This window comes from Pogoniulus pusillus, chromosome 9 (genome assembly GCF_015220805.1).
Source record: "Pogoniulus pusillus isolate bPogPus1 chromosome 9, bPogPus1.pri, whole genome shotgun sequence".
Lineage (NCBI taxonomy): Eukaryota > Metazoa > Chordata > Aves > Piciformes > Lybiidae > Pogoniulus > Pogoniulus pusillus.
Window position 1 is genome coordinate 19,343,127 of NC_087272.1, and position 25,089 is coordinate 19,368,215.

The 25,089-nt window shown below is 36.8% G+C and overlaps 1 protein-coding gene across 9 annotated transcripts in view; it reads right to left on the reverse strand.

The window, feature by feature from the left end:
* Positions 1-25,089, reverse strand: part of MARCHF1 (membrane associated ring-CH-type finger 1) — a 255,582-nt gene that overhangs the window by 34,662 nt on the left and 195,831 nt on the right. For 8 of the 9 annotated variants that reach the window (XM_064148762.1, XM_064148761.1, XM_064148760.1 and 5 more), the window contains 3 exons: positions 13,527-13,577; positions 2,761-2,840; positions 1,724-2,464 (listed from right to left, as the gene is read on the reverse strand). In XM_064148762.1, the coding sequence (XP_064004832.1) occupies positions 1,724-2,464; positions 2,761-2,840; positions 13,527-13,577 (872 nt within the window). The remainder of the gene's footprint in view (positions 1-1,723; positions 2,465-2,760; positions 2,841-13,526; positions 13,578-25,089) is intronic. The other variant, XM_064148768.1, reaches the window with a different exon arrangement.

Sequence of the window (25,089 nt, forward strand, 5' to 3'; positions counted from 1 at the left end):
CTCACTGCTGTCTGCAACTACCTGAAGGGAGGTTGTAGCCAGGTGGGGGTCAGTCTTTTCTCCCAGGCAACCAGCAACAGAACAAGGGGACACAGTCTCAAGTTGTGCTGGTGGAAGTATACGCTTGATATTAGAAGGAAGTTCTTCCCAGAGACAGTGATTTGCCACTGGAATGGGCTGCCCAGGGAGGTGGAGTCACTGTCCCTGGAGGTGTTCAAGAAAAGACTGGAGTCACTTAGTGCCACGGTCTAGTTGACTGGATAAGGCTAGGTGCTAGGTTGGACTGGATGATCTTGGAGGTCTCTTTCAACCTAGTTGATTCTATGATAAGAGCTTTCTTGAAAAGTTTGCATGCACATCCAAAAAAACAATCCCTGAATCAGTTCCAAGTCTTACAAAAAGTGCCTAATAATTATAATAAAATGCTGGTGTACACAACTGGACATCACTCTGAAAAAATCTTAAATTATCATGACAAACAACAGTTGGACCACTGAAGAGTTCACTCTTTCTTGCTAAATGTATAAAGGAGTGCACAGCACAAGCTGCATTAGTAATGGTTTTTATCTCCTGCTGTGAAAAAGAACAATGCCTGTATGTCGTCTTTATTCTTTTTAAAAGTAGGATCTTTGTAGCATTTCACTAGGTTGAAGTACACTGTGAAACTGCATGATGTGGCATCCTGAACTTCCTCATTCTGACCATATTTACATTTCCATGCAAATTCCTTCCCAGAAAAATGAGAAGTTTTGGGTTACCATAGCAAGAAACAGCCTGATCCTCATTTGCACTTAGTAGATGAGAGTAAATGCTGGCTCACAGGTTTGAGGAGAAAGACTACTAATTCAAAAAAAAGAAAAGAGCACCAAACCCTTTTTTCAGTTCTGTTAAATTTACAGGATAGTGCATTTTCATTTACCATTCAATCGAGTAACTCAAGCCCGTCCAGTCCAAATTTGGACTTCAGCTCAGCAGTGACTAGCTTACTTTACTTTTCAGGGGGAAATGCTCACTCTCTGACTGCATAATTCACACCATGGGTATCTTTCCCAAAGCCTATTTTAATGCTTATCTTGTCCAGTCATCCTTAGTACCATTCCAAGCCAAGCAAAGAGGCCCTACACATTCACAGTCTAGAGGTCTTCAGCAGTGCAAAGTCACATACAACTTACACCTGACTGAAAAGGGTTTTGCAGTAACATCCATCAGATTGGCAGCTCTAATGGATACTGAATCAAGATCATATATTTATTTCATGTGAGTTAATGAAAAATAACCCAAAAAAAAGACTAAAGATTTATTTGCACTGATCACCTAAGGAGGAAAAACTCCATATCCCATTGTAGTGAGCTATCAGCCACTCTGCCTCATTCTGTGCCTCTAGCTGGATATTTAAAGCACAACAATACTCTGCCAGAGAACACAGTATGTCTGTCTTCATGAAGAAGAATGGAGCAAAGAAAAAAAAGGTATACCTTTATGGGATTACTGCTTTTAAGTAAGAGCAGTATGCCTTCAGAATTACGTGGGCTAACTTCTCTGTAACAAAGCATTTTCTGTTATTTCTTATGGTCTGCCTCACCATAAGACTAGTCAGAAAGAGTGACAGGAACTCAGCATCACTGAGAAACAATGACAGAAGGCAGCCTAGAGAAGTGCACTCAGCCCATTGTGGTGGGAAGTTGCTCTTAAGAATGTTATATCTTTCTTACTAGGGACTAACCTGCATACTTCTAAATCATCAGACCAGTCATCATACAACACTGGAGGCTTCTGAACAGCATCGGTCATACTGGGCCCTGCCCGAGCAGGTGTTCCTTTGTCTGGGGCTGACAGAGCATCACTGCCAGAGCCTGTCTCTGCAAAGCAGTCCTTTGAATCTTTGTTGTGCCTAAGGAAAGATGCAGGCTGCCGATCTGGGTAGCAGCTTTTTCCCTTGCTCTTCCCACATTTTCTTGAGGAATTTCTTGCTTCCTGAGATGACGCTGAAGACTGTGAATCCTTAAGCCTTGGAACCCTCCTTTGGCGGTGACTTAAAGTAGGATTCTCAGGGTCAGACACTTCTTGCTTCTTTTTCCCCATTGTTCCCATGCTGTCAAGTTCAAATGCATTACTGTTCGAGAACCCGTCCTGGTTACTGCACGGTTTATTGTTTCTTCTCCCTCTCCTGGTCATTCTGGCCTTTTCTCTTGCTCTCCTTCTAGCCTGAGCCCACTGACTCTCATCTGAAGATGATGATGTATCAGACACATTCCAGCTGGATCTCACAGGCTCAGGATGCATTTTACAGTCTTTCCCCTTTCCTTGCTTTTCTGTATGCTCACCATTGTCTCCAGTCTCTCTTTTCCGCCTAAACCTTCGTTTTACTTGTTTCTTAACAGACTCCCTATTAGAAGGGGTCAGCACCATGACAGGGGTTGCATGTTCAAGCTCATCTTCTGACAAATCATGCAAAGCAGTAGATCTAGACAAAGCAGTAAGCAAAGGAAGGGATGGAAATGGTAAGGGTGGATGGAAGGAGAGAAATCACAGAAAAAGGATGAAAATGAGAACATGAATTTTAATAGAAAAGCATAAGATTGAAATGCAAGACCAATGATAAAAAACAACAGCAACAACAAAAATAAACACCAAAAAACACAACCACTAAAGTCTATGTAAATTATGAATAATGTTAAGGAGAAGCAACAGCTACACATCATTTAATAAAAACAACTAACAATATCAGCCAGATTAGAGTACATTCTTTTCAGCACGTACCTACAAATGTCTTGAGTGGAAGGGCAGACAGACAATCGTGACTGACTCCTGGGAGCTGTTCCTGTTGTAGGACTGCTTGCCTGTTGAAATAAGTTAGACAGTTTGGAATCTTTGTCCATGAAATACATTGAAGATATTTTATTGCTTGGCCTCATGATTACAAAATTAAAGTAATTGTTGCTGCTGTTCATAGCCAATTTTGCACACATGCAAGCTCAAAAAATACAGGAAGCCTGACCAAAAGCAAAACCTATTTGTGGAACTAAATAGTACTGAAGCGTTTCAGCTCTCATTTGCTCAAAACTGCTTTTTGTCACTGTTTAAGGAAGTAAGTTTCAACATCTGAATTTTCACTTTAGTCTTGATCTACTGTAAATGTCTGATAAGAAAGGGTGTAGTTTTTATTTCACGCAATCAAACACCGAGTGAAGTGCATTCACATTATGCTGAGTGACGAAGAGCATAAAGCTAATTTATGTTAAGTGGACTGGCAGAACAGCAAGCAAATTAAAGTATGTTTCAGAAGATTTTCATGGCAATCAGATCTTCTGAAAGAGCTGCAAAGAACATGAACTTGATAAGCCTAAGAAGACCAAAGTGCAGACTGCATCTTGACAGAGCTGATTCATGTTCTCAGACAGCAGAAGAGTTATAAAACACATTTAGTATGTGACATTTTTCTTACAAGGTTGTTGCTACAAATTGTAGACTCAGTAACTCAAAGCTTCCATTGAAAACATATTTTGATGGTGTTAATGGCAATCCATTTCAATGTGCCTCACAGTCTACCGGCAGCATAGCTGTTGGATTCCAAATTTCAATCCAAGGCTTTGCAATTCTGCAGGATCACTCACAAAGTACAGTACTGTAGGAAAAAGGTTCAATGCAAATCATTCAGAAGACTATGATATTCTCTTAGCTGATAAAGGCATTAGATTTTAGTATGCAAACATGTTCCATCAAGCACCACTACCTAATGAAGACAAAATACTATAAGCCTAAGGCCATGCACCAAATGCAAGAGAAGAATGACTAAGATTACAGAGTACAAATAATATGAAGATGGAGAGAATACCATCCAAAGCTTTTGTATTAGCAAAGCAAATTCAGTCACACATAAAGCCCATAATTAAAATTATTTCTAGGTCACCTTTCACAGACATTTTTGTGATGTCAGTTTGAAAATTAATAGTGCACGTAAAAATAAATACATACAGCAAGTATCTGCTGACACATCAGTGTTATCCAGTGTATTTCATGCACACATCTTCTACAAATATCAGTCACCACTATGTGTATTTTTCCTTTTAATGGGGTACAAGCTGAGACTTGAGTTTGGTACCTCCACATTAAACTAAACTTCTAGCTTTCAGAATGCAAGTATCAGAATGCAAGTTTCTACTTCTTGATTAGTATCACACCCCCAAACATATTATTTCTTTACTACTAGTTCCATGAAATAAAACTCAGAAATATGAAAAAAAACCCAAACCCTCAGCTTGAGAAATTCAATGATAAAACATTTATGCACACTCCTTACGTTCAAATGTGTTCTCAAGTGCCTGGGTCTGCCAGGCAGAGGAGGGACACTGGAGACTGAAGACTGTGAAAACTGTCCTGGATGTGTTGGACTAGAATATCTCCAACCCTTACCATTCTGTGATTCAGTGAACATTGGTGTGCCTACATGCAATCTAACGCTGGAAAAAAGCACAAGTGCAGCGAGATAAATTGTTTGTCTTTCATATAATTTTTTTCTACAAAAGCTACACTTCAATATGTATCTTGTGAAGGAAAATGATTTTTTCTTACACACATATTAGAAACAAATGGCATACGTATGGTTAGGTGTATAATATTTTTTTCACATCAGCTTCTCTGATTAGCTTTAAGTGACTTAGACATACCTCAAGATACTTATGAGGAAAGATATAGACATCAGCACCAGAGCCATGTTGTTGAGCTACATGCTTCTGCATGAAACAAAAAACCATCCCCAGGACAAAACCCCAGGTGAAGGACTGCTAAGAAAACACAGCTCTAAAGTCTAGTATCACCTTGCCACAAGCATTACCTTTTGAAGGAGAATGGTTAAGCTGTCCCAATAACTGTAAAGGAGGTCTGCACAAATTAAAGAAACTTTCAGCAGCTATTAAAGCAGGAAGTCAGCTAGACAGTTCTTATAAGGGTTGGAGTCAAGCCAACAATTAGAATAAATTCCTTGAAAAGCTTTTACATTTATTTTTGGGACTGGGAACAGGTAGAAATCTAATTACTTTAAGATAAAAATTACATTACCAGTTTGATTGCTTAAATCTTACATTTCACTCTCTGCTATAAAGACATCTGGACTCTTTCAGTCCTGCTCAAATTTACTTTCCAGTTCCTCTGCAGTGGCATAATGATGTTATGTTTAGTTGCACATAACTCAGAGGAAGGCATATTTCCTTCTACAGTAATTTACATCAAAATATTTAAAAACCTTTAACAAACACCTTTTGCTTGTCTGTCTAATCCCTATTGGAGCAAATAACATCTGTGAAGTCAAAACACTAGTGCACTTCTTAAGTCTTCAACAACAAAGCAAGAAAAGACCAACATGTTGTGCACAGGATAATTTAATCTTGTCTGTGAGAAAGTTTCATTCAATAGGCTTCTAAAACTTTTAAATACAGAATTTTTTTTCCATATACTTCAAAATACCTTTCCATGGGATAACCATAGAACACCAGGTTGCAAGTGGCCTTAGTAGTCATCTGGTACAACCTTCCCCTGCAAAAGCACATTCTAGACAAGACAGCCAAACACTCTGTCCAGTTTGATCTTCTGTCCAGTTTGATCTTAAAAACATCCAGTGTTGAGAAAATGAAAATGATGGAGTGGTTTCTAAAACCCAGAGAATTAGCCTTCCTGATATTCGTTATCTGATGTTTAGTTACAGATCTCACAGATACTAGAAGACCTTATTTGCAAACAATTCCAGTCTTATCTATGCAAATTAAATAGGAGCAGAAAAAACTCTTAATGTTAGGTCTGCCCCTGCTACCATATATCACATGAATATAATCACCAATAGCTAATCAAGGTGCTTTTAAAATCCTGTAAAATCCAAGTCAGTTGAAAGCTTATTCCAGACCTTTGCCCCCAAAGCCCTTTGCTTCTGCACCATACCCCTGTTCTGACAGCATAAATTGCATCTGCTTTCTGTTGCCAACACTGCCTCAGGGCTTACCTCCTTTCTTAAAGTAGTAGCTCCTCTCAGACACCTCGTCTAAAAGTCGTACATCCCAAACGTGGGGTTTTTCTTATAAAGAAGTAGATTCTTAAGTCTAGACTCACAATGAAGATATCTAAAGTAGTGTTTAGTCAGGTGACATATTTACAGAACACAGCACAAAGCCATATAGAAGTTTCAGGTCAGATCCTGGAAGGGATACAGTTGCATCAGTACAGAATTTTGCTTTGAGTAGCAGAGAGGGTTGATAAACCCCAATGTGATGTGCCCTTTACAAACTCTACATTTGTTCAGTTGACACTACCCAGCAATACTGTGCTTCCATAAAATACAGCATTGAATAATCCATCATCTCTGCTTATAATAAATGTGTGGGGGGGTAGTGTTTGGGGGTTTTTTGTTGTTTTGTTTTAATCATCCCTACCAGTAGCTTTAGCAGTAGAAACAAAAAAATCTTTTAAGTAGCATCAATTTTATTTTAAAGGCATATCTAACAACATTAGTTTGAATGTATTCTGCCCACATTGCATCAGTCAAGCTCTTATGGAAACGTATATGCAACAGGCATTAGAAACAGTTTCAAGCACACAGCTCTTAGTGCTGTAATTGCTATCCCATTGTTGTATTACTGATTAACACATAGAATATTTTGAGCTACAGTATTTATTGAATAGAAGGATGAGACTGATGCTGTGAATTCCAATTTGACTTGGTAGGCAGAAAAATTTTACTTTTATTCCTTGAATAAATATTTGCTTCAGACAGCTATATTATACAGGTCATTGGAATGGGAACTAATGGGCACTAATTCTATTATAGCAACTTGTATCAGCAGCAGAATGCAGTAATTCAAAATACAGTTGTATGACAATTAATTTATAAGCAAGTCAGCTCATTTCTCTATGCCATCAGTACAAGGGAGATGTTTGAGGGACTACACCAATTCTAGCTCATTAGGTCAGGCACTTCACAAACATTGGTTACTACAGAGATATTCCCTAGACACCACATCCTGCTGTCTCAGCCAGTTCAGATGAACCCTCTTGTTAAGGATTTGCAATTCAATTAATAGACATGACTGAACACTTCTCCACAGTTACTTTTCATATGTTCCACAATAATTGATAGCACACCTTCCAAACAGAATATTGGTAAATAGGGAGTTTTCAGAACAAGCGAGATGATAACCATTTATCTGACACAAGAGGACTTAATATCACATGTCTGAGCCAGAAGACTTCACTAAAGAGAGAAAAGGGAAACAGAATGAGGTTCAACTAATGAAAAAAATTAATTCCAAATCAAGAATGCATTCACTTCAGTGTTTTAAGTTTTGTCAGAATTTTACAGTAAAAAAATGAGTCTTCACTGACCATCTATTGCTTAACACTGAAATTGTAAACTAGCTCAAGAACTTAAATCAAGCTGTGATCTTCATAAGAAGAGATGTCTGTTTTGACCTAACAGCAAAGCTGTTCAACAAGCACACAGCATTCATATTGTAATGGACATGAGCTTTAAACAAACTAGATATAATGGGCAGCTGATATAAAATGGTCTCACATATATCACCAAGGGTAATGAATCTCATAGTGCCTTCATTTCTGAGTAAGGAAGACCAGAAGCATTGCCAAAAGCTACTCACTTTTCTATGACTTTTACTTTAGCAGTATTGTAAATTGAGGGATGATATGGCAGTCAGAGAATGTGACTAATGCTTTTATCCTCCCACTAAGTATGCTTTATAGCAGTGATGCATCACAGAATCATTCAGGTTCCACCAATACAGTTCAAAAGCAGTTAACATAATGGTGCACCTTAGAAAAATAGCAACCTTAAAAGATTAGATCAGTTTGCATGGGAATGAGCTCAGCAGGAGATCCAGTCTATGTACTTTCATCTGAAAACTTGAGTTTTGTAAACAATGCTACTTCTTATGGACAAAGTCCAGCTTTACAAACTTTCATCTGAGTAAGTTCCCAGGTGTAAAAAGATCAAAAACATGGCAGAAATGGCCCAAGCTATCTGGATCCTACCAAGAATGCCTTGATGGCAATAGAAATTTATGCATGTAAGTATGGAGGAGAGTGGGCTCTTGAATTTGATTTGTAGTGTTTTGTTTGGCTTTTGTAGTTTTTTTCTTTTTATGGTGGAGTTGCTACTTTGCGTTTAGATTTCCAAGTCTGATTGATGGCTTTACAGCAACCATCAACTGGTAACTTAATTTTGGTTACACTTTCTTTCACCTTTTTTGTGATCGTGAATTGTTCCTTGTGCATTTCTTCCCCAAACATTTTATTTCTCTCTTTTCCACCTCCCACATGCCTCTGAAGAAAAGGAATAAGGGAAAAGGTAGCAGGGAAGGAAAAGGTAGAAATATATTATGATTATGCTTCACAATACCATTCAGCACCTTTAAGTCAATATGATCCTGTAATAAAATGGTTTGAAATCTACAGGACTATAACAGGTTTACTTTCCATAAAAGCAAAATCAAAACTGCAAGTGGCAAATCTATCCTACTATTTAAATAATGGAACCAACAAAAGCAATTACAACTTTGACTTCCACATTCAGTAAGTTCTAAATTTTCTTTTCTTCTGTCTTATGTTAATCTGTCTTGTAAAGATAGAAGTCCTACTCAAAAATCCATTCTTTCTACAGACATAGAAGCACTGCTGACAAGATTTGAATTATCAGATGGATTACAGCTTGCAAAAATATTTGTGCTGCAGCAACATAGTATTTGTTATTAATTATTCTCTCCAGGGATGTCTCTTTCTATGCATCATCACTTTCTTCTGTAGTCCTTTGGAAAAAAATATACTGATGCAGCCAACTGAAACAAAGGACATGCTGGTCATTATGCAAAGCCCTGAGACCAGCAGCTTTTGACTGTTTGAAAGGAGATAAATACAAATTTAGCCCGTAGGAGATGTGAAATACAAATCTCTATTTCCTTTGTTACTAGATTGTGAAGTACTTTAGCTCTAAAGGTAGTCAATATAAGTATGTGGAAGCACATGCTTTATGTGCAAGATTTCAGTCTCGAAAGGTTTCTATATACTAAAGAGCTTTCAACAATGTGACATGCCTGCCATTCTCCCACAAGTGCATAGGTATGCGAACACACACCGAGCATATTCCTCATTTGGTCTGAAGGGCTACAAAGGAGATGGACTGGATGGATTCCCATCTGTGAGACAACATTACTGCGTTAGAACTACTCTGGTGTGTACTTGGTATCTATTTATTTTGGCTGTTAGGAAGAGAAAGCCCTAAATATGCCACAGTAAAAGACCTGTAGAAAGAATATTGGAATAACTAACCAGAAGTCAGTGAAAAACTTAAAATACATCATCATGAAATCCAGAAAACTATTTTTTAATAAGGTGCAGTAAGCCCCAGACAGTTTTATGTCCCTGTACAATGAAAGTTCGGTTAATTTTTTTTAAGACAAATACCTGGAATGTGCTTCTGACTGAAAAATAAATTGCCAGGAGTACATATGGAGCAGGTTAAAAAAAATCACTACTTTTGCTGAAAACTAATAAGCATATGCAGTAACAAGTAAACCCTACTTACTGAAAACAAATGGAAGCTACTCACGTACAGTACTGCATATCATAGGACTGGAATCTGTGATAACACAATGTCTTTACAGACATGGAAATTATACATAGGCATTAGACACAAAACAAGCTTGTATAAGCATGAAGTTTGTGGTACTTCACACATTTCAAGCATATATGTAAGGTTTTTTTTCTGGCTATGTCAATTTAGGTAACGACAGAATACACTGTTGGTGAGAAAAAACACAGACTTGATGGGTGGACCACTTGCTGGATAAAGAATTGGCTGGATGGTCACACGCAGAGGGTGGTGATCAAGGGCACATTGTTCACCTGGAGACCAGTGGCAAGTGGCATCCCTCATGGTCATGGGTCAGTGCTGGGACCAGTGATGTTTAACATCTTTGTCAGTGATCTGGACAGAGGAATCAAGTGGACCCTCAGCAAGTTTGCAGATGGCACAGTCAACTTGCTAGAGGGCAGGGATGCCACCTAGAGGGACCTGGACAGGCTGGAGAGATAGGCCCAGGCCAACCTCACGAAATTCAACAAGGCCAAATGTAAGGCCCTGCACTTGTTTTTTTTGCCTGCCTTTGTTAAATGTTTTGTTGAACAACACAGTTATCACTAATTTGTTTACTTTGTCCTGTTGTTTTCCACCAGAAATGAGAGCTAAGTGCCTTTGTATGAGTAAGGAGAATCATTTAGATGACTAACATAACACTTACACTCATATTTTAATGCTGTTTTTTCATACATGCTATTATTCACTGTACCAGCATTTTCAAAGGCTGACATTTCACACTTTATAAAAGCAAGAACTTATTTTTGTTTTGGTTTATTTTCTTTTTTGAAAGCACGACATTCCTCAGTTGCTTACTACATTAATCTAGAAACTATGTTTGGAAAGGATGGAGCTACATGGTTCCTTGAAAAAAACCACCCCGTTGATCTGGACAAGATTAGTCACTTATGACTCATGTGAAATTGGGAAAGAACAGTTACAAATACTGATCAACTTGAGTGCAGCCCCCTGTAGCAAAACTCAAATGGTCACGCACTGCTCTCTAAGATTCAAGCATGCAAGAGGTATCATGGAGATGATGAATTCCTCTTTCAGGTTGTCGAAGTCCATGATAGGAACTTCTTTAAAAAGAACATTTTTTTCCCACCATAAACTATATCATTTGTCCTTACAATAATTCAGACAGAAGATATTAAGCATTCTTTGTTGGTATCACTGCCAGAGACATGGTGGCATGTTTAACCATTACAAAAAGAAGTGTGTAATAATGAGTTCTGATCCAACTGTGATAGAGGATTCCTCATACATTCACCTCATACTGAGAGAGGAGGAAAAATTAGATAACAACCAAGGCCATATGAAAGAACATTTAATTTTAGTTGAAGAGATGGAATGGAAATTTACCACTCAGAAGGATAAAATATTATATATTACATGTTACATTAATTGATTGATAATAAATCTGTGAAATACATTTCAAAATTGACAAACCAAGTAGCTGAAATCAACAATCAATACACTGGCAACAATATTTTCTTTATCCAAAACTTTAGTGAGTGATACTTTCACATACTGATCTTTTTTAGTTTTAATTTGTATCTTAATAAGAGGAATCTAAGCTGACATAAAAAAAGGATAGCAACCTGAATAAACATATAGTAAAACAAATTGCTTCCTTATTTCCTTGTTTGTGTTTTTTTGGGGGGGGGGGTTTGGTTGGTTTGGATTTTTTGTTTGTTGGGGGTTTCGTTGTTGTTGTTTTTAAGTGTAGATTCTAAATTAGACCAATGAATATTCCAACACAGAATATTCTGAAGCGATCACCTCACTTCTTCCTGACATAACTCAGCCAAGTTTTGTTAGACAGATGCTTTAGAGGGTTGTAAATAAAGAGTGTTCTAACACCTGCTCCAGGCTTTTGAGAAGCAATTCAGCCAAAAGGAAAACCATGCAATTTGCTTCAAACCTAAGTTTCTCCACACTGAAAAATAAGCCCAAAAGTTCCCATCAGAGAATTTCAAATCTCACTGCTAAGGGAGCAGCCTTCTCTAAGGAGCTCTTGACTTGTAATTAACATGCAGAAAGATAATTACAATGTGTTAGAAACATCTACTCCAGAAAGCATTTTAACATAAGCAGGCACCCTTAGTAACACATACAAGCATAACCTCTGTGAACTGTAATTCGAACACAAGATTTGTTCTATTGGTTCACCACAACAGAAAGAAATGAATCTGCCAGATCCTTCTCAGACCAGCTTTCACCTTATATTATTCACATATTTAGGAAGACAAACTTACTGAAGAAATCTACAGTGTACAGAATCAATGTAATTTGGAATTATGGTACCTAACATGCAAAATTGCTTGAGCATATACTGCAAACCTCAAGTGTCCTTTCTGAATAAACATTATGAAATATGAATTCGTGTTGGCAGAATCTTTTTTCTATACTCCATTTCATAAATATGGTAGTATAAAAATCCAGTGATAGTAGACAACTTCTACTCTGCTCTGGGGCAGGATCTCCAGATGCCACCAAAGGTGTGACACAAAATACACAGTAACTATTAAAATGCAACTCTATACCGACATTTTTTAGCTTATTCACAGAGGTAAACGAAAGAGGTAAAAGACAACGCTTTGATTATTGCAATCTATATTTGATTTCAAATCAAGCATCTTTCAGCATTTGAAAGGGCTTCATTGGCATGTAGCTTTGCATGGAAAAAGTGATCCAAGAGAATGAATGATGCTATACATCAGGAAAAGACTGAGTGCATGCCTGAAAACTTTTGCTTTTTAACTCACCACTTAAAAAGGTGCAAACACTCCTTTGTAACATGCAATTTTTGTAATTTCAACAGAAATTACTTCAAACTGTTAATGCCATGTTGATGCCAATATACTATGCTTTGTCACAACGTAACCCACAAAGTTAAGAAAAGGCAGAAAAAGTAATATCAAATCAACATAGTCTTAAAGTAATTGTAACTATAGAGATGCATTTAAGACTCCTAGTGAAAATAATACACGCAATTTACTGTGATTAAGCTTGTAAGTATGTAACTATATACTTGTAAAATATTGGCAGCAAGTCTGGAAGAGATTCATCCATAAACTGCAATGTGCACTACACATTTCCCTCTGCATTTATTTTGCTTTATAATGTAAAAAGGCTCAATCTAAAACAGATGTCTAAATTATTTGATGAAAAATATCACTACTTGGACTTTTTTAATGTGTCTGAGAAAAGAAGTTTTACAGTGTGTACTCCACAGAATAATCCTGTGAGGCAGGAGCTTGAGGACACTGTGCTTGCATTGGATGCAAGGTGTTTAACCTTTAGCTATAAACATAAGACATGGCAGCGTTTTAGGCTGGGAATCAAACAATTATCGAGTTTGAATCTTTTACCTCCTGTATTTCATCCTGTGGAGTTTAGTTTGCTGTTGTGGGTTTTTTTAAACTAGATTTTAGCCACATCTGAACTAAAAACACCAAAAAAGAGAGTTAAAGAAGTCCAGCACAAATCACATTTTGCCTTTTCATTCCCTGTTTCCTCAAAACTCAAAAGCATCTAGACAAGATGTCCCAGCAACAGTGAACCATAAATTTCTGTAAAAGGAATTCAGTCCAAAACGGTAGCACTTTCAAAACTTCTCACGTTACAGCTGTTATTATTTGGGTAGGGCACAGGCTGAAAAATGAAGTCATATGTCTATCTTTAGTGAAAGCTCTAATGTAACATGAAGCGGTTTTGGCTGGCAGGTGAAAAAATTGCAACTACTGTTAAGCAGCAAAACCTTAAAATCTTATGTTTATAAAGAAAGCACCAGAACATGTTGTTAAACCAGGTAATGTAGTAAATAAAGTACTATTTGATGAACATAGTTTTCTTTAAATTCTCTGCAAAAGAAGTAGTTTTCACATACCTTTGAAATGTTACTTGATCGACTTGTGGAACGCCCTGGGGATTTGTCATTCTGCAAGACAAAATTAGAAGATGAAAAAGGTGCACTCTCTTTGCAGTTAGAAGTGTACAGAGTTTCTCTTCCCTGTTCTTCAGTTTGTCTAGTGAAAGTACAATGGAAGACAGGTCAACAAATAAACCAACACAACATGCAAGTGAATTACCTCAGTAGGAGTCTTTTAAATGTTCTGTAAGAAGTTAATGCAAGCACTTCATTACTGTTGGCTTATTTTGCAGGGCTTTTAAACAACGTTTTCATTGAAATATTAGTATATAGCTTCTCATGAATACTTGTACTCTTGTATGAAAATGTTTCATGACAGATAATAAAATTCACCTAATTACACTGGACATAATCCTTTCAGAAAAATTTAAACAGGACTAGATAATTTTCTGGCCAGACATATTTTGAGAACAATAATTTGTAACAAGTCAGAAATGTAGTTCAATTCAGCACCAACCCCTCTTGCTCTTATAAAAAACACATGCACACAGACCTAGACCATAGGCTGAGAACCATTAAGAAAGCACATGCAAAACAGTTACATTTGTATAGCACAATGGTGGTTTGTTTGTTTTTTTTTCTGGTAATCCAAACTAGGAAATGAAGCAGTAGTTCAGTAATTTGCTTAGTATTTACACTACTCCAGCAACAAATCTGACTTCATTCACAGTAAAATGGTGAAAAACATTTCAGAAACTGTGGTCATCCCCTTGGCAAATGAATGTATTTTTCTCAGCACTGAGAATGTAGGTTCAAACCGATGAAATATTCATGTAAAGAAGATTGACTCTTAACTAGAAAACATTTATCATTTATGCAAGTTTGTAAGATAACCCACTTGGGGGAACGTGAAGACAAAATTGTAAGTAGATCTTTCACTTGTGCACCTTAATTTGCAATGTATGCATCAGTGTGGCAGACAAACAGATGTGCACATGTCCATAAAAGGCCTTCAACTTGATTACAACCCATGTCTCCTCATTTCAAGAACTACAAAAAATACAGAAGCTGCCAGTAAAAAAGAATGAATGCCCTACTCCAGTACTGCACATGTCTAGTCTAGAAATTAGTATTTCCCCAATGATTTGTAGTACAAAACACTTTCATAATGGCAAAATCAACCCAAAAAACTATGAGGCAATCTGTCAACAATCATGTAAGAGAAAACACTTCACTGTTCCTATATTTGAAAAGCTGCTTTGATGTCAACCCATATGAAGAATATTTTCAAATTTGCTTGTTGTTCCATATGCCTGGTGTTTCCCTCTAAGACTGTAGATAGCTTCCATTTTTGTCCCATGCTTCAGCACCACTATTTTTTTGCACTACAAATATTAATACACCAAACTATTTCTATTTTACTTTTTTTTTCACTAGCAGTAAGTAGCACAACAGACTCTTGCCCTCAAAAAAATCCAACATCATTGAACTGCCTGAGCATACAGCATTCTTCATTTTATTCTACCATAATAGCCAATTCTCAGCACTTAACCACCTTCAAGTTTGTCTCTTTTTTTTAAGAACAACTAAAAAAACAAACAACTGAAAAACAAACAAGCAAGCCACCGCAAAATCAAAATCCCACCCAAAACTCTAAGTTATCCACTCCTTAATTATACCTTGTCCTTGAGGTTGGCCCCCACTTTGAACAGTGAAGTGATTCAGATTATTTCTTCAGACCTGAAGTATTTTGTGATTCAATTGTTCTTTCTGTGACATATTATCCACTGTAGCTTTGGTAATAAATGCTTTCTAGACAGCATTACAGTTTTGAATGTCTTAATTTACATCCACAGAAAGTACACCTCAGATATTCAGAGTCAACACTCAAAGCAGCTGTGTTTTGACCTCAAAGTAATAGCAGTTATGGACCCATGAAATTAATTCCCTTTTTGTGGCTAGAAATTGTGAACAGGTATCATAGCTGAGATGCAACCTTGGTCCTCCATCCCTTGGACTAATGAAATTCTGTATTTTCCGACAGTGTAATGAACTCTGGAAGTCCACCTTTCTTTCAAAAACTTATTATGCAAGATTCCTTTTCAAAACCTGTTTCCTGCCTAGAACTCCCTAGGCTTTTCACCTCATCCATTCTTCAATGTGGCACAGATCTCCCCTACTTGAGTTACAGCAAGTTCCCAACTCTCTTGTTAAACGCTCCTAGTAGCCACACTCTCAAGAGTACTAGCTCATACACTGAACAGTCTAAGGTGAGAGAATGAGTGCTCCCTTTATAGCTTTTGGAAAAACAAACAGATAAACAACTTAATCATCATTTCCAAGGTCAGGTATCCCATGGTGATATATCCTATGAACAAATAAATAAAACACCTTATGTAAATTGAAGGCAGAGTTCTTCAATCAAGTTCACTTTGCATGATTATTCATACAAAGCAAGAACACAATAGAAAATCTATAGCAAAATCTCTTTTGAAATATGTCCTTAAAGAATGCCTGTTTGCTTCTATTTTAAAGGTTTATGTTTACAAAGTATTCACATTGTTAGGAATAATTGATTCATTTCCTTACTGCAAGTGAAGAGGAACTATCTCTATTGAAGAATGTTTTTCCTACAGGTTTGCTAAACACTAAAAAAGATTCGTTTCCCTACACATTCAATACTAATTTACATTTGAAAGGTTATATCCAAAGAAATATTTCTTCAAACATTCATATGCATTTTTGTGCATTAGGGAAATATCTTATCATGTCTTTCCAATCAGATTATTTCAAAGAAAGCAGCATTCACCTTTTAGAGTTAACTCTTCTCAGAAGGAATTATTTAATGACTGTAGCTGGTTTTCTTGATCTCCCTGACTGGGTTTTCTAAACTTACACATACAGAATTCCAGCCCTTGAGAAAAATGAAATCAAAATATTCAGAGAAATCTCTTGTTAAAATTCTCAAACTCAGTTCACAAACCAGCAAGATAACTCCTTCCAAGACTCCTCCTGACCATTACAAGTAAGAGCTTTTCTGGTTGTGCGCTGTATTATGCAGTGCACACCAAAATGCCTCTCATTTCCAAACATTCCGTACCAACAATATCTCATCTCTTCTCTCTTGCTTTATAACCTGGAAACACACATCAGGTATCTTTTCAATACTGTGATAGCACAAAAATAATTCTTGTAAATATTCATGGAATATGAAGAAAAATCAGAAATATTGAAAAAAAATGCTGCAAATAGAGTAATGATAAGAAATTGCTCAAATAACAAGGTGAGCATGTGAGGGTTTCCTTCTAGGGGAAAGTGATAGATAAGCATTTTACTTTCTGATCAGCACTAGATATTCATAAGCATAGTTAATGATTTTCAGTCTTGGTGAGCAGCACAGCACATTTTAAATTAGATAATCCACTTGTGTGGTTTCCTTCCTTTAGCTGTCTCTTACTGTGCTCTAGCTCTGACCGTCACTTCGGCTGACTCAGCTTGTCAATGGATTGCACTTTATTTCTCTGAAGAGAGCACAACAGCAACAAGAACTATTCACAGTACATGAACTCACAGGAGAATCTTAAGCAACAGCTTCTGTTACGCACATGCATTCAGTCCACCCTCCAAACAAATCCAAATCTTTGCACAAAATAACTTCACCTCTGTTTCCTTTTCTGTGCATTCTAATTTTTGCATCCCAGTGGTACAACATGATGCTTCACATACACCTGCACTCACTCCTCAGGCTGAAATTATCAGCACAATAGAAGTTATCCGAAACGTAAGCACAACACAAGTCAAACTAATGGGGTTTTGTCTGCCTAAAGTCTGTTCCATCCAGTACTCTCTCACTGCACCTTCACAGGAGCCTCCTTCCAGCACCTTTTCACTTGCAGAATTTTGAATAGAAGCAGAAATGGCTTTCACCTTACAGCTTGAGCTATCAGATATGTAGATCATCTCAAACAGTCAGTCGCTGGACTACACAGAGAGCAGGAACCTATATTATTACAGTTGATGTGTGGCCTCATATACTTCTTTCAACACTTTAATATGAAAATAGAAAAAGAAAACCACACCATTTTCTCTGATGACCAAAACTTCCAATGCCTATAAGCAACTAAGATACACACAAGGGTGTAAACTGGGCATAACTTTACTGAGAAAACACAGAGCTTTTCCAATTTAAAAAAAAAACAACTGGGTTTAAATTGCCAAACTGGGTTTAAATTCTCAACACACAGAAGAAAAGTCTGCTGGGAATATTAAACACTGCGATGCAGATGCAACTCTTCAATAAAAATGAGAAGAAGATATAAACAAACCAATAAAATGTCTACAAAAACACATGATTATTCATATATCCTGCACCCATAAACATATATACTGTACATAAACATAAAACATCCAAATTGTATGACTATAAGTATTTATATATAGAGATATGTAAATGTCTTCCTAGTTATCTGCTGCTGAGCATGGGCAGAGCGAGGATAACACTGTCTCCCACAGTGTGGGTATAGTTACATTATTCAAGAACTGTTTCAGTTTCTTGTGTTGGGATCTAAATTATTAAAACATCTACAAGGATATACATATTTATTTATGACTATTTATATACAGAAAATAACGACAGTGTTATTACTGACAGGTTATATAATGTGCCTCTTGGCCAGCTTGGCATTTCTCTAAGGGAGAGAGGAGTAGTTGCTGGTGTTGCATCCTAAAAATGTTTCAGACTAATTGGCTATTTCTAAACAGCTTTCATGTGGGGAATTTGAGTTCCAGAAGGAACTCAAGGCAGAAATTAAGCTCCAAAATAATACTGAGAAAGCAGCACGTCATGAATTGACAGTTGCCTTTATTCATGAAATTATTTTCTGTGCCACATGTGTCACTTATTGTCTTCATACTTTCAAATATTCAGTATTTAACTACACAATTCATCTTATACCGCTCAATAACACTGATAGCACTGAATCACAACATATCAAATTACTGCTAGTCAAGCCTATCTTTGAAACATAAAATTTATCTCCCTTCTCTGTAAACAAATAAATTGCTTTCCTAATAAATTTAAGCTACACTAGGAAGTTCCAATAGTCTTGTCAAACAGTAAGTTCTCTAGGCAAAAAGCCTGTGGAGAAGGTAAATCTAAACAGACTAAAGGTCTCTATTGTAAAGCACAGCTATGCTAAGCCAGCTGATTATCAAAAATGATGCTTCTGAGGATGCTGAAGCATTTAATAAGTTTCTGAAGATGCGAAAGTAATTCAAGCACACCATTTTGACTGTTGTCTGTGGAAACAGACTACATAACCCAGTCTGACATGAAGACACTCGTCATCCTTATTTTTATACATGCAGAAAAGCACATAGCAAAGATGAAGGAATCTCCTAATTAGTAAGCTGCTGGCTAACCTTATGTAAGAAGGCGATTTATTTGTCATAGGCCTTGTTACTTATTTTGCAACTGAGATGCCTTTTGTGGACAGGTTAAGACCACAAAAATCACAAATTAATAGTTTCACTGCAATAACACTTGGTGTTACACATTTTAGAAAGTTATTTTCTTCTTCAGCAGAAGAAACCTGCAATACCAATTGCACGGCACAGACACATTGTTACTTAGAGCCGCTTTCATCACTGCTATCTCTAGAGGGCCATATTCCTTTTGTATCTTATACTATTTTACTCTGTATCAGTTTCTCTAGGCTCAGCAACATCTTTTTTTTTTTTTTTTTCAGTGTAAGCTGCTAATAAGCATGATACATATATCAGATTCTGATCCATCATCCTCTTCAAGTTGGAAATGCTAATTACACTTTAATGAGGCTCAGAGCAATTCCCTACACAGGCCAAGATGAGTCAACAACATGATTGCTGTTACAATAAGGGCTTCACAGTGACGATTCTACATGCAATTACATGGACGACTTCCATATTACAACATTTGGTTACTTTCTCTGTATTGCACAGATGTGCAAGGCCAAATTTTTTTTAAACCTGAATAAATACACCATTATGTTTAAAAAAACAACCAACCAAGCCAACGAAGCAGCACTGAATCAGCTTTGAAGCACAGCACAAGTGTGCACAGAACGCTGTCAGAAAACAGTGCATGCAGAACACCAACCTGACACAGGCGCAATTCATTTAACAACTGACGTAAAGAGACAGCTTTTACTTCGTTGTGCCATACTCAGCACATGAGCAGAAAAATTACTTGAAATTCTTGCAAAAAAAACCAAACATCCAAAACACCACAAACTAGTCATGAAATAGAAATAAACTGAAAACACATCAGCAGACCATGTGTGTTACATAGCTGTACCTGACTGATCATAGATAAGCTAGCCAGATAGGATTAGAAAACTGTTTCTGGTAGTGGCCAGTATTAATGACAACATACTTACAAACAGGTTAGGATTTCAGAAAATCAACATACAAGAGTGATAAAGAGTCTTATAACAAAGAAGCCACACACAGCTGTCAGAGGGTCTTGCTCATTACTCCTAGAAAGCAGAAGGTATTAAAGAGAACTTGTTCCTCCGCATTTAAGATATATGAAACACATGCATTGCTGAGGGTAGACTTGGGCAATAAGCAATGCACTGATGGGTGGCAACAGCCTGGTACCTTGATCTTGAGTAATACAGCAGATTACACCTGCTGGCAGAGAGATCTATGGCACTTTTGTTTTCAAAAAGAAACTATTGTTTGTATTATCCATGTCATTTCCAAATGGCACCATCCATCGGAGGCAACAAACACTCATAGCCTAACCAGACTCTAACCTAACCTACTCTAACGAAACATAGTTTCACTTGAGTGGTTTCATATTTTAAGTAGATATGAATTTTTCACACACTCCTCATTTCACCCATGGAACTAATTACCTGACTAACAACGTTATGATTATTTTTTTCAACCTAAAGTTTTAATCTAGCTTTCTGCTTACTTTACCCTTAAGAAAAACTACAAAGATTTAATGCAAGATTATTCTCTATGATTAGGTGCTCTGAATCACTCCTAGTATGCAAAAACACACATCTAAAATAGTAACTTGCCCTTATTGACTCAGGAACCACTTGTTGAACACCCTGTATCAAGCATAGCTCTGCATGAAACATCTGCTGTAATTAGGTGTGTTCTTTGGTTTATACCCTGGAGACAAAAAAAAAGCCCCAAGCAACAACAAAAAAACAACAGGCTGCCAAAAGGTTAGTTCCTAGCAGTACTTTTTTAACAAGATACAAGTGATGTCTGTCTTTATCCAAAGCTGCCAACATAACTACAAATTAAAAGTTTAAAGGGTAGATAATGATCAAACAAAACTTCTCATTATGTTCTTATTAAAATGTCACCGGGGAAAAAAAGTATAACAATAGTCTAATTTAAAAATCAATAAGCTCCTAGTCGGTATTCTAATGACATACCTTGATAGGATCAAGATGGACACAATACCATTCACAAATGAAATTACATAGGGAAACACAGAGAGATAATATTAGTCACAACTGAAGAAAACATGACCAAAAAATAAATAAGCAAAGCCAAAAAAGAAAAAGTAAATACAAAGGTAGAAAGATGGATTAAAAAAAAAAAAAGAACCAAGGAAAATGTTTTCCCTGTTTTGTCATAATACAAAACCACATTTAAAAAAAGAGAATTATTTCTATGCCTGCAAGTGATTAAGAGCTATTTCTTCAGAGTCAAGAGAGCAGCCTACAGAGGATTTTTCACTCAATACAAGGCTCTATCTTTTCTGACACATAGATTTACTTTGTACATTTAGAATCAAATCTTGGCCTCCGAACACGTTATACTGTTTTTGTTTTCCACTGCTATTTGCCAATGTACCTCTCTTCAGTAAAAACAAAGCTCTGTTTATTATTATATCAATATCTAACTATGGCTTCCTTTTTTTTCTTTTTTAACCATCTCACTACATTAATCAGAGCACTTTAGTTATAACAGGTAGCAATAAAATTTATGATAGATTTCCACACGTCAAAACCACCTTCTGCTACTTGGTTGCTAATGTCTAAATTACGCGGTAATTATAAACAACCTGCATGACTGCACTAACAGTTGATTTACATTCATGTATTACTGGAGACACATTATGGGAGAATTTGTGTTTGAGTATTATTTATAAAGATAATTTAGCTTGGAAAAAGACAAATGTTATTTTTATACTTTTTTTCCCCTTGACATTACTCAGCTTTAAAAGGCAAAGGCAAGCACCAGCTTTTTTATTCATTTATTAAATAAAATACAAATGTAATAGTCTACCTGCCTTACTTTGTCCATCTGTCTTCACTGTCAGTTCAGCTTTATTACTTCTCCATAGGTGCAACATATACATCACTGCACACCTCTTGGTTTCAGGTAAGAAATAAACCAACTATTTAATTATCACTTATTTTCACACTGTGTTACCCTCCTTCAACAGCTTTAACACATGGAGCAAGAAAGTGAAATAGGATCCTCCTCACTATGAGATCAAATTGTCATTTCATCTCTCTATGTTGATTAGAAATGTAACAAAATAGACTTCACTTTGACACTCTTAAATCAATTCTGTCATTTACACATCACTATCATTTATAAATAGCCATAGCTTTTTTTTTTTTTTCCTCTGCTATCTGAAATATCTAGCATATCCATTAGGAGAATGATGTAGAAATTACAATTAAATAAGGGTTATTTTAGAACTAGCAAGCTACCTATTGCTATATACTCATTTTTTTATTCAATAGAGGAAAACTAGTACACAAAAGGTGGAGTTTGGGGTTGGTGGGTTTGGGTTCCCCTCTCCCCCCCCCCCCCCTTTTTTTTTTTTCAATATAGTCACTGAATTATTTAATGAAAAAAGATTAAATCTTGATCTTCTATTCCACTAAAACTATTTAAGTAGTGTGGTACACACTATACACTTAAATTTGTGGCAGGCTAACCTAGCAAGACATACCTATTCTTGCAGTAGCCTTCTACGGGTCTACTACTTCCAAACATTCAGTAGCAAAGACTTGTTGAGAGATCATCATATGCAACACAACATACCTGCTTACTGCAGAGGGCACTGGACTAGATGACCTTTGGAGGTCCCTTCCAACCCATTCAATGATTCCATGAACTTACTAACTACTCCTTCTTATCCAATTTTGTGTTACAACAACAAAAAAAAAAATCATAAAGAGAGAAGTAGTACATCAAGAGGGGGAAGCAGAGGAAGTTTGGGGAAAACAGATATTGAGTCTGTCTCGGGGAAGAGAAAAGGCTACCTCAGCATAGGTAAGAGAAGACTTTACTATTGCCAGCTATCATTACATAAGTTAGTGACTGACAAAATAACAGCAACACAAGAATATGTGGACAGAGTAGTTGAAGCCAAAGCCATTTATTGCTACAGCAGCAATCTGTTTATGTGCCATTCCACAAATTGTGGTAACTCCGCAAGTTGTGGAATACAACGATTGGGTCAAATATTGTTTTTAACAGTCTTATTGAACAACAGTGAGGCGTTGGCCATCTTGGCACAGCCTACTTTCAGTTCTTTGTTCTAAATTTACTATGCTTCTGCACAAATGTTACTCAAGGTGCATAAGTTTGTTATGTTTCTAACCTTAATCTCTTTGCGTGTACCCCTGACAGGGATGTGCTTGACTCCCTTCCCCAGTTCCCACAGAGAGCACCCCTCATAATTTCATTTGTGACCAATAAATGAATGAACAGAAAAATAAAATCAAAATACAAGACCTAGATCTGGCAAGACAGCCGATTAGCTACAACACAAGGACATTGTAGGAAGTTGTTAATTCCTCCCAGTTAGACCTTCATGCCTGATAAAAAAAGTCCTTGGCATAATTGGGACAGACAGTAACTCAAACTTTCCCAGAATGGCTATAAATAGCTACTTATCAGGATATAGAATACAGTTATTTTATTAATATCTGTTAATTACTGCACAGAACTCAGACAAATACATTGAGAGTAATATCTTGACACTGTTATTATCCTGACTCAAGTATTTGCACACAACATTCTATGCATTTACATGTGTCTGTCTGAAAGTCTCTAGCTGTTAGAAATACCACTGAAATTATCTAGTCTCTTCTTCATGAATCATATTAATTACTCTTAGATAGCAGTTAATACCCTGTGCTTCAGGTTTTTTTCCTAGTACTGCAGGTCACAAAGAAGGATTCTTTTCTGTGCCTACTCATTAAGGAATCCTGTTTTTCTTACCGTATGTAATGTGAAATACTATTGCACACAAATCACTGTTGCCATTTTATAAATTGATACCACACCTCTTCTCATCACACTACAGCAGGTATAAATGCTCTAGATTTTTCAGTTTATAGTTCACTTCCAGATTTTCAGCAGTCCATGCTGGAAAGGACTTCAAGTACAGTTACATTAAGAAAATAAACAATATTCTGCCACTAGTATCTGAAGCAGATCTATAATAATGATTTATGCAGTATCAACTGGGACCAGATCCAGTGAAGATCAGGCAGTGGTTCACATTTTGCAATGTGATGCTCCTCACCCAAATACTACCATTCAGGTTTCTGGGAACCAAGAGCCTCACAACTCTGGCAAACTGGGGTGGTTAGTGTGGTGGTGTGTGCATCTGAACCTGACCCCAGATCCTCCTGACAGCTCCCTGGGGGTGTGGTCTGAACCTGACCCCAGTGTAGTGATTAGCCCACTCCCACTTCCAGTCTAGCCCCCCTATAAAAACAGAGCAATGTCCTGTTTCTCCTCTCACTCTGCCTGCTAGCACCACCCTTTATCACCACTGCTCTCATTTGTACCACATGGTCATCCCACTACATTGTGGACAGCCTCTCTTCGTGAAAATCTACCTCTATCCATTGCCATCAATCTGGTTGTGCACACTTTTTTCTCAATCTTGTTTTGCCTTCCCTATACCTCTTTGTAACTCCCCTACCTTCCATACCTTCTTTTTATTGAAGTTCTCTTCTTTTAACTTCCAAATCCAAGTAGAACTACTTCACTTGGGTATTTTACCCTTTTTTCCTCTCTACATCTAATTCCTTCCTTTCGAAAGGCTAAGAGGAGAGGGAAAGGCATCCTATTATTGTATTGGTTCTGTTAGCTGTATTTTGCACCTCTGGGTAATTTGAACTAGAACAAAGAAAACTGGCTTACACAATTATAAAAATGCAGATGGTATTTAGGTTACTTAAGAAAACACAGATCTTTAGCTTGAAATGAAGTTTTCATAAAGTAACAGTACTCTTGCCCATTATTGGTATAAACCAAAGAAAACAGGGCTTGCACAATCTGATATACTAGAGGAAAAATACTTCAAGAGAACAGCCTCAGAGAAAGGATTAAGAATTCAAATTTCACACAGTGTAATAATAACAAAAAAAAGTAGTCTTTTGACATGGAAGGGCCAAAGAAGCTACCTGATCTGGAAAAGAGGTTAGGCAAAATATCATTGGAGAAACAGGTGATGTAAGTATCGTCTTTGCCATTTCCATTTCAAAATAAAGACAACAGTAGAAGACAATTTCAGTATTCCAGTTTTGATTTAGCT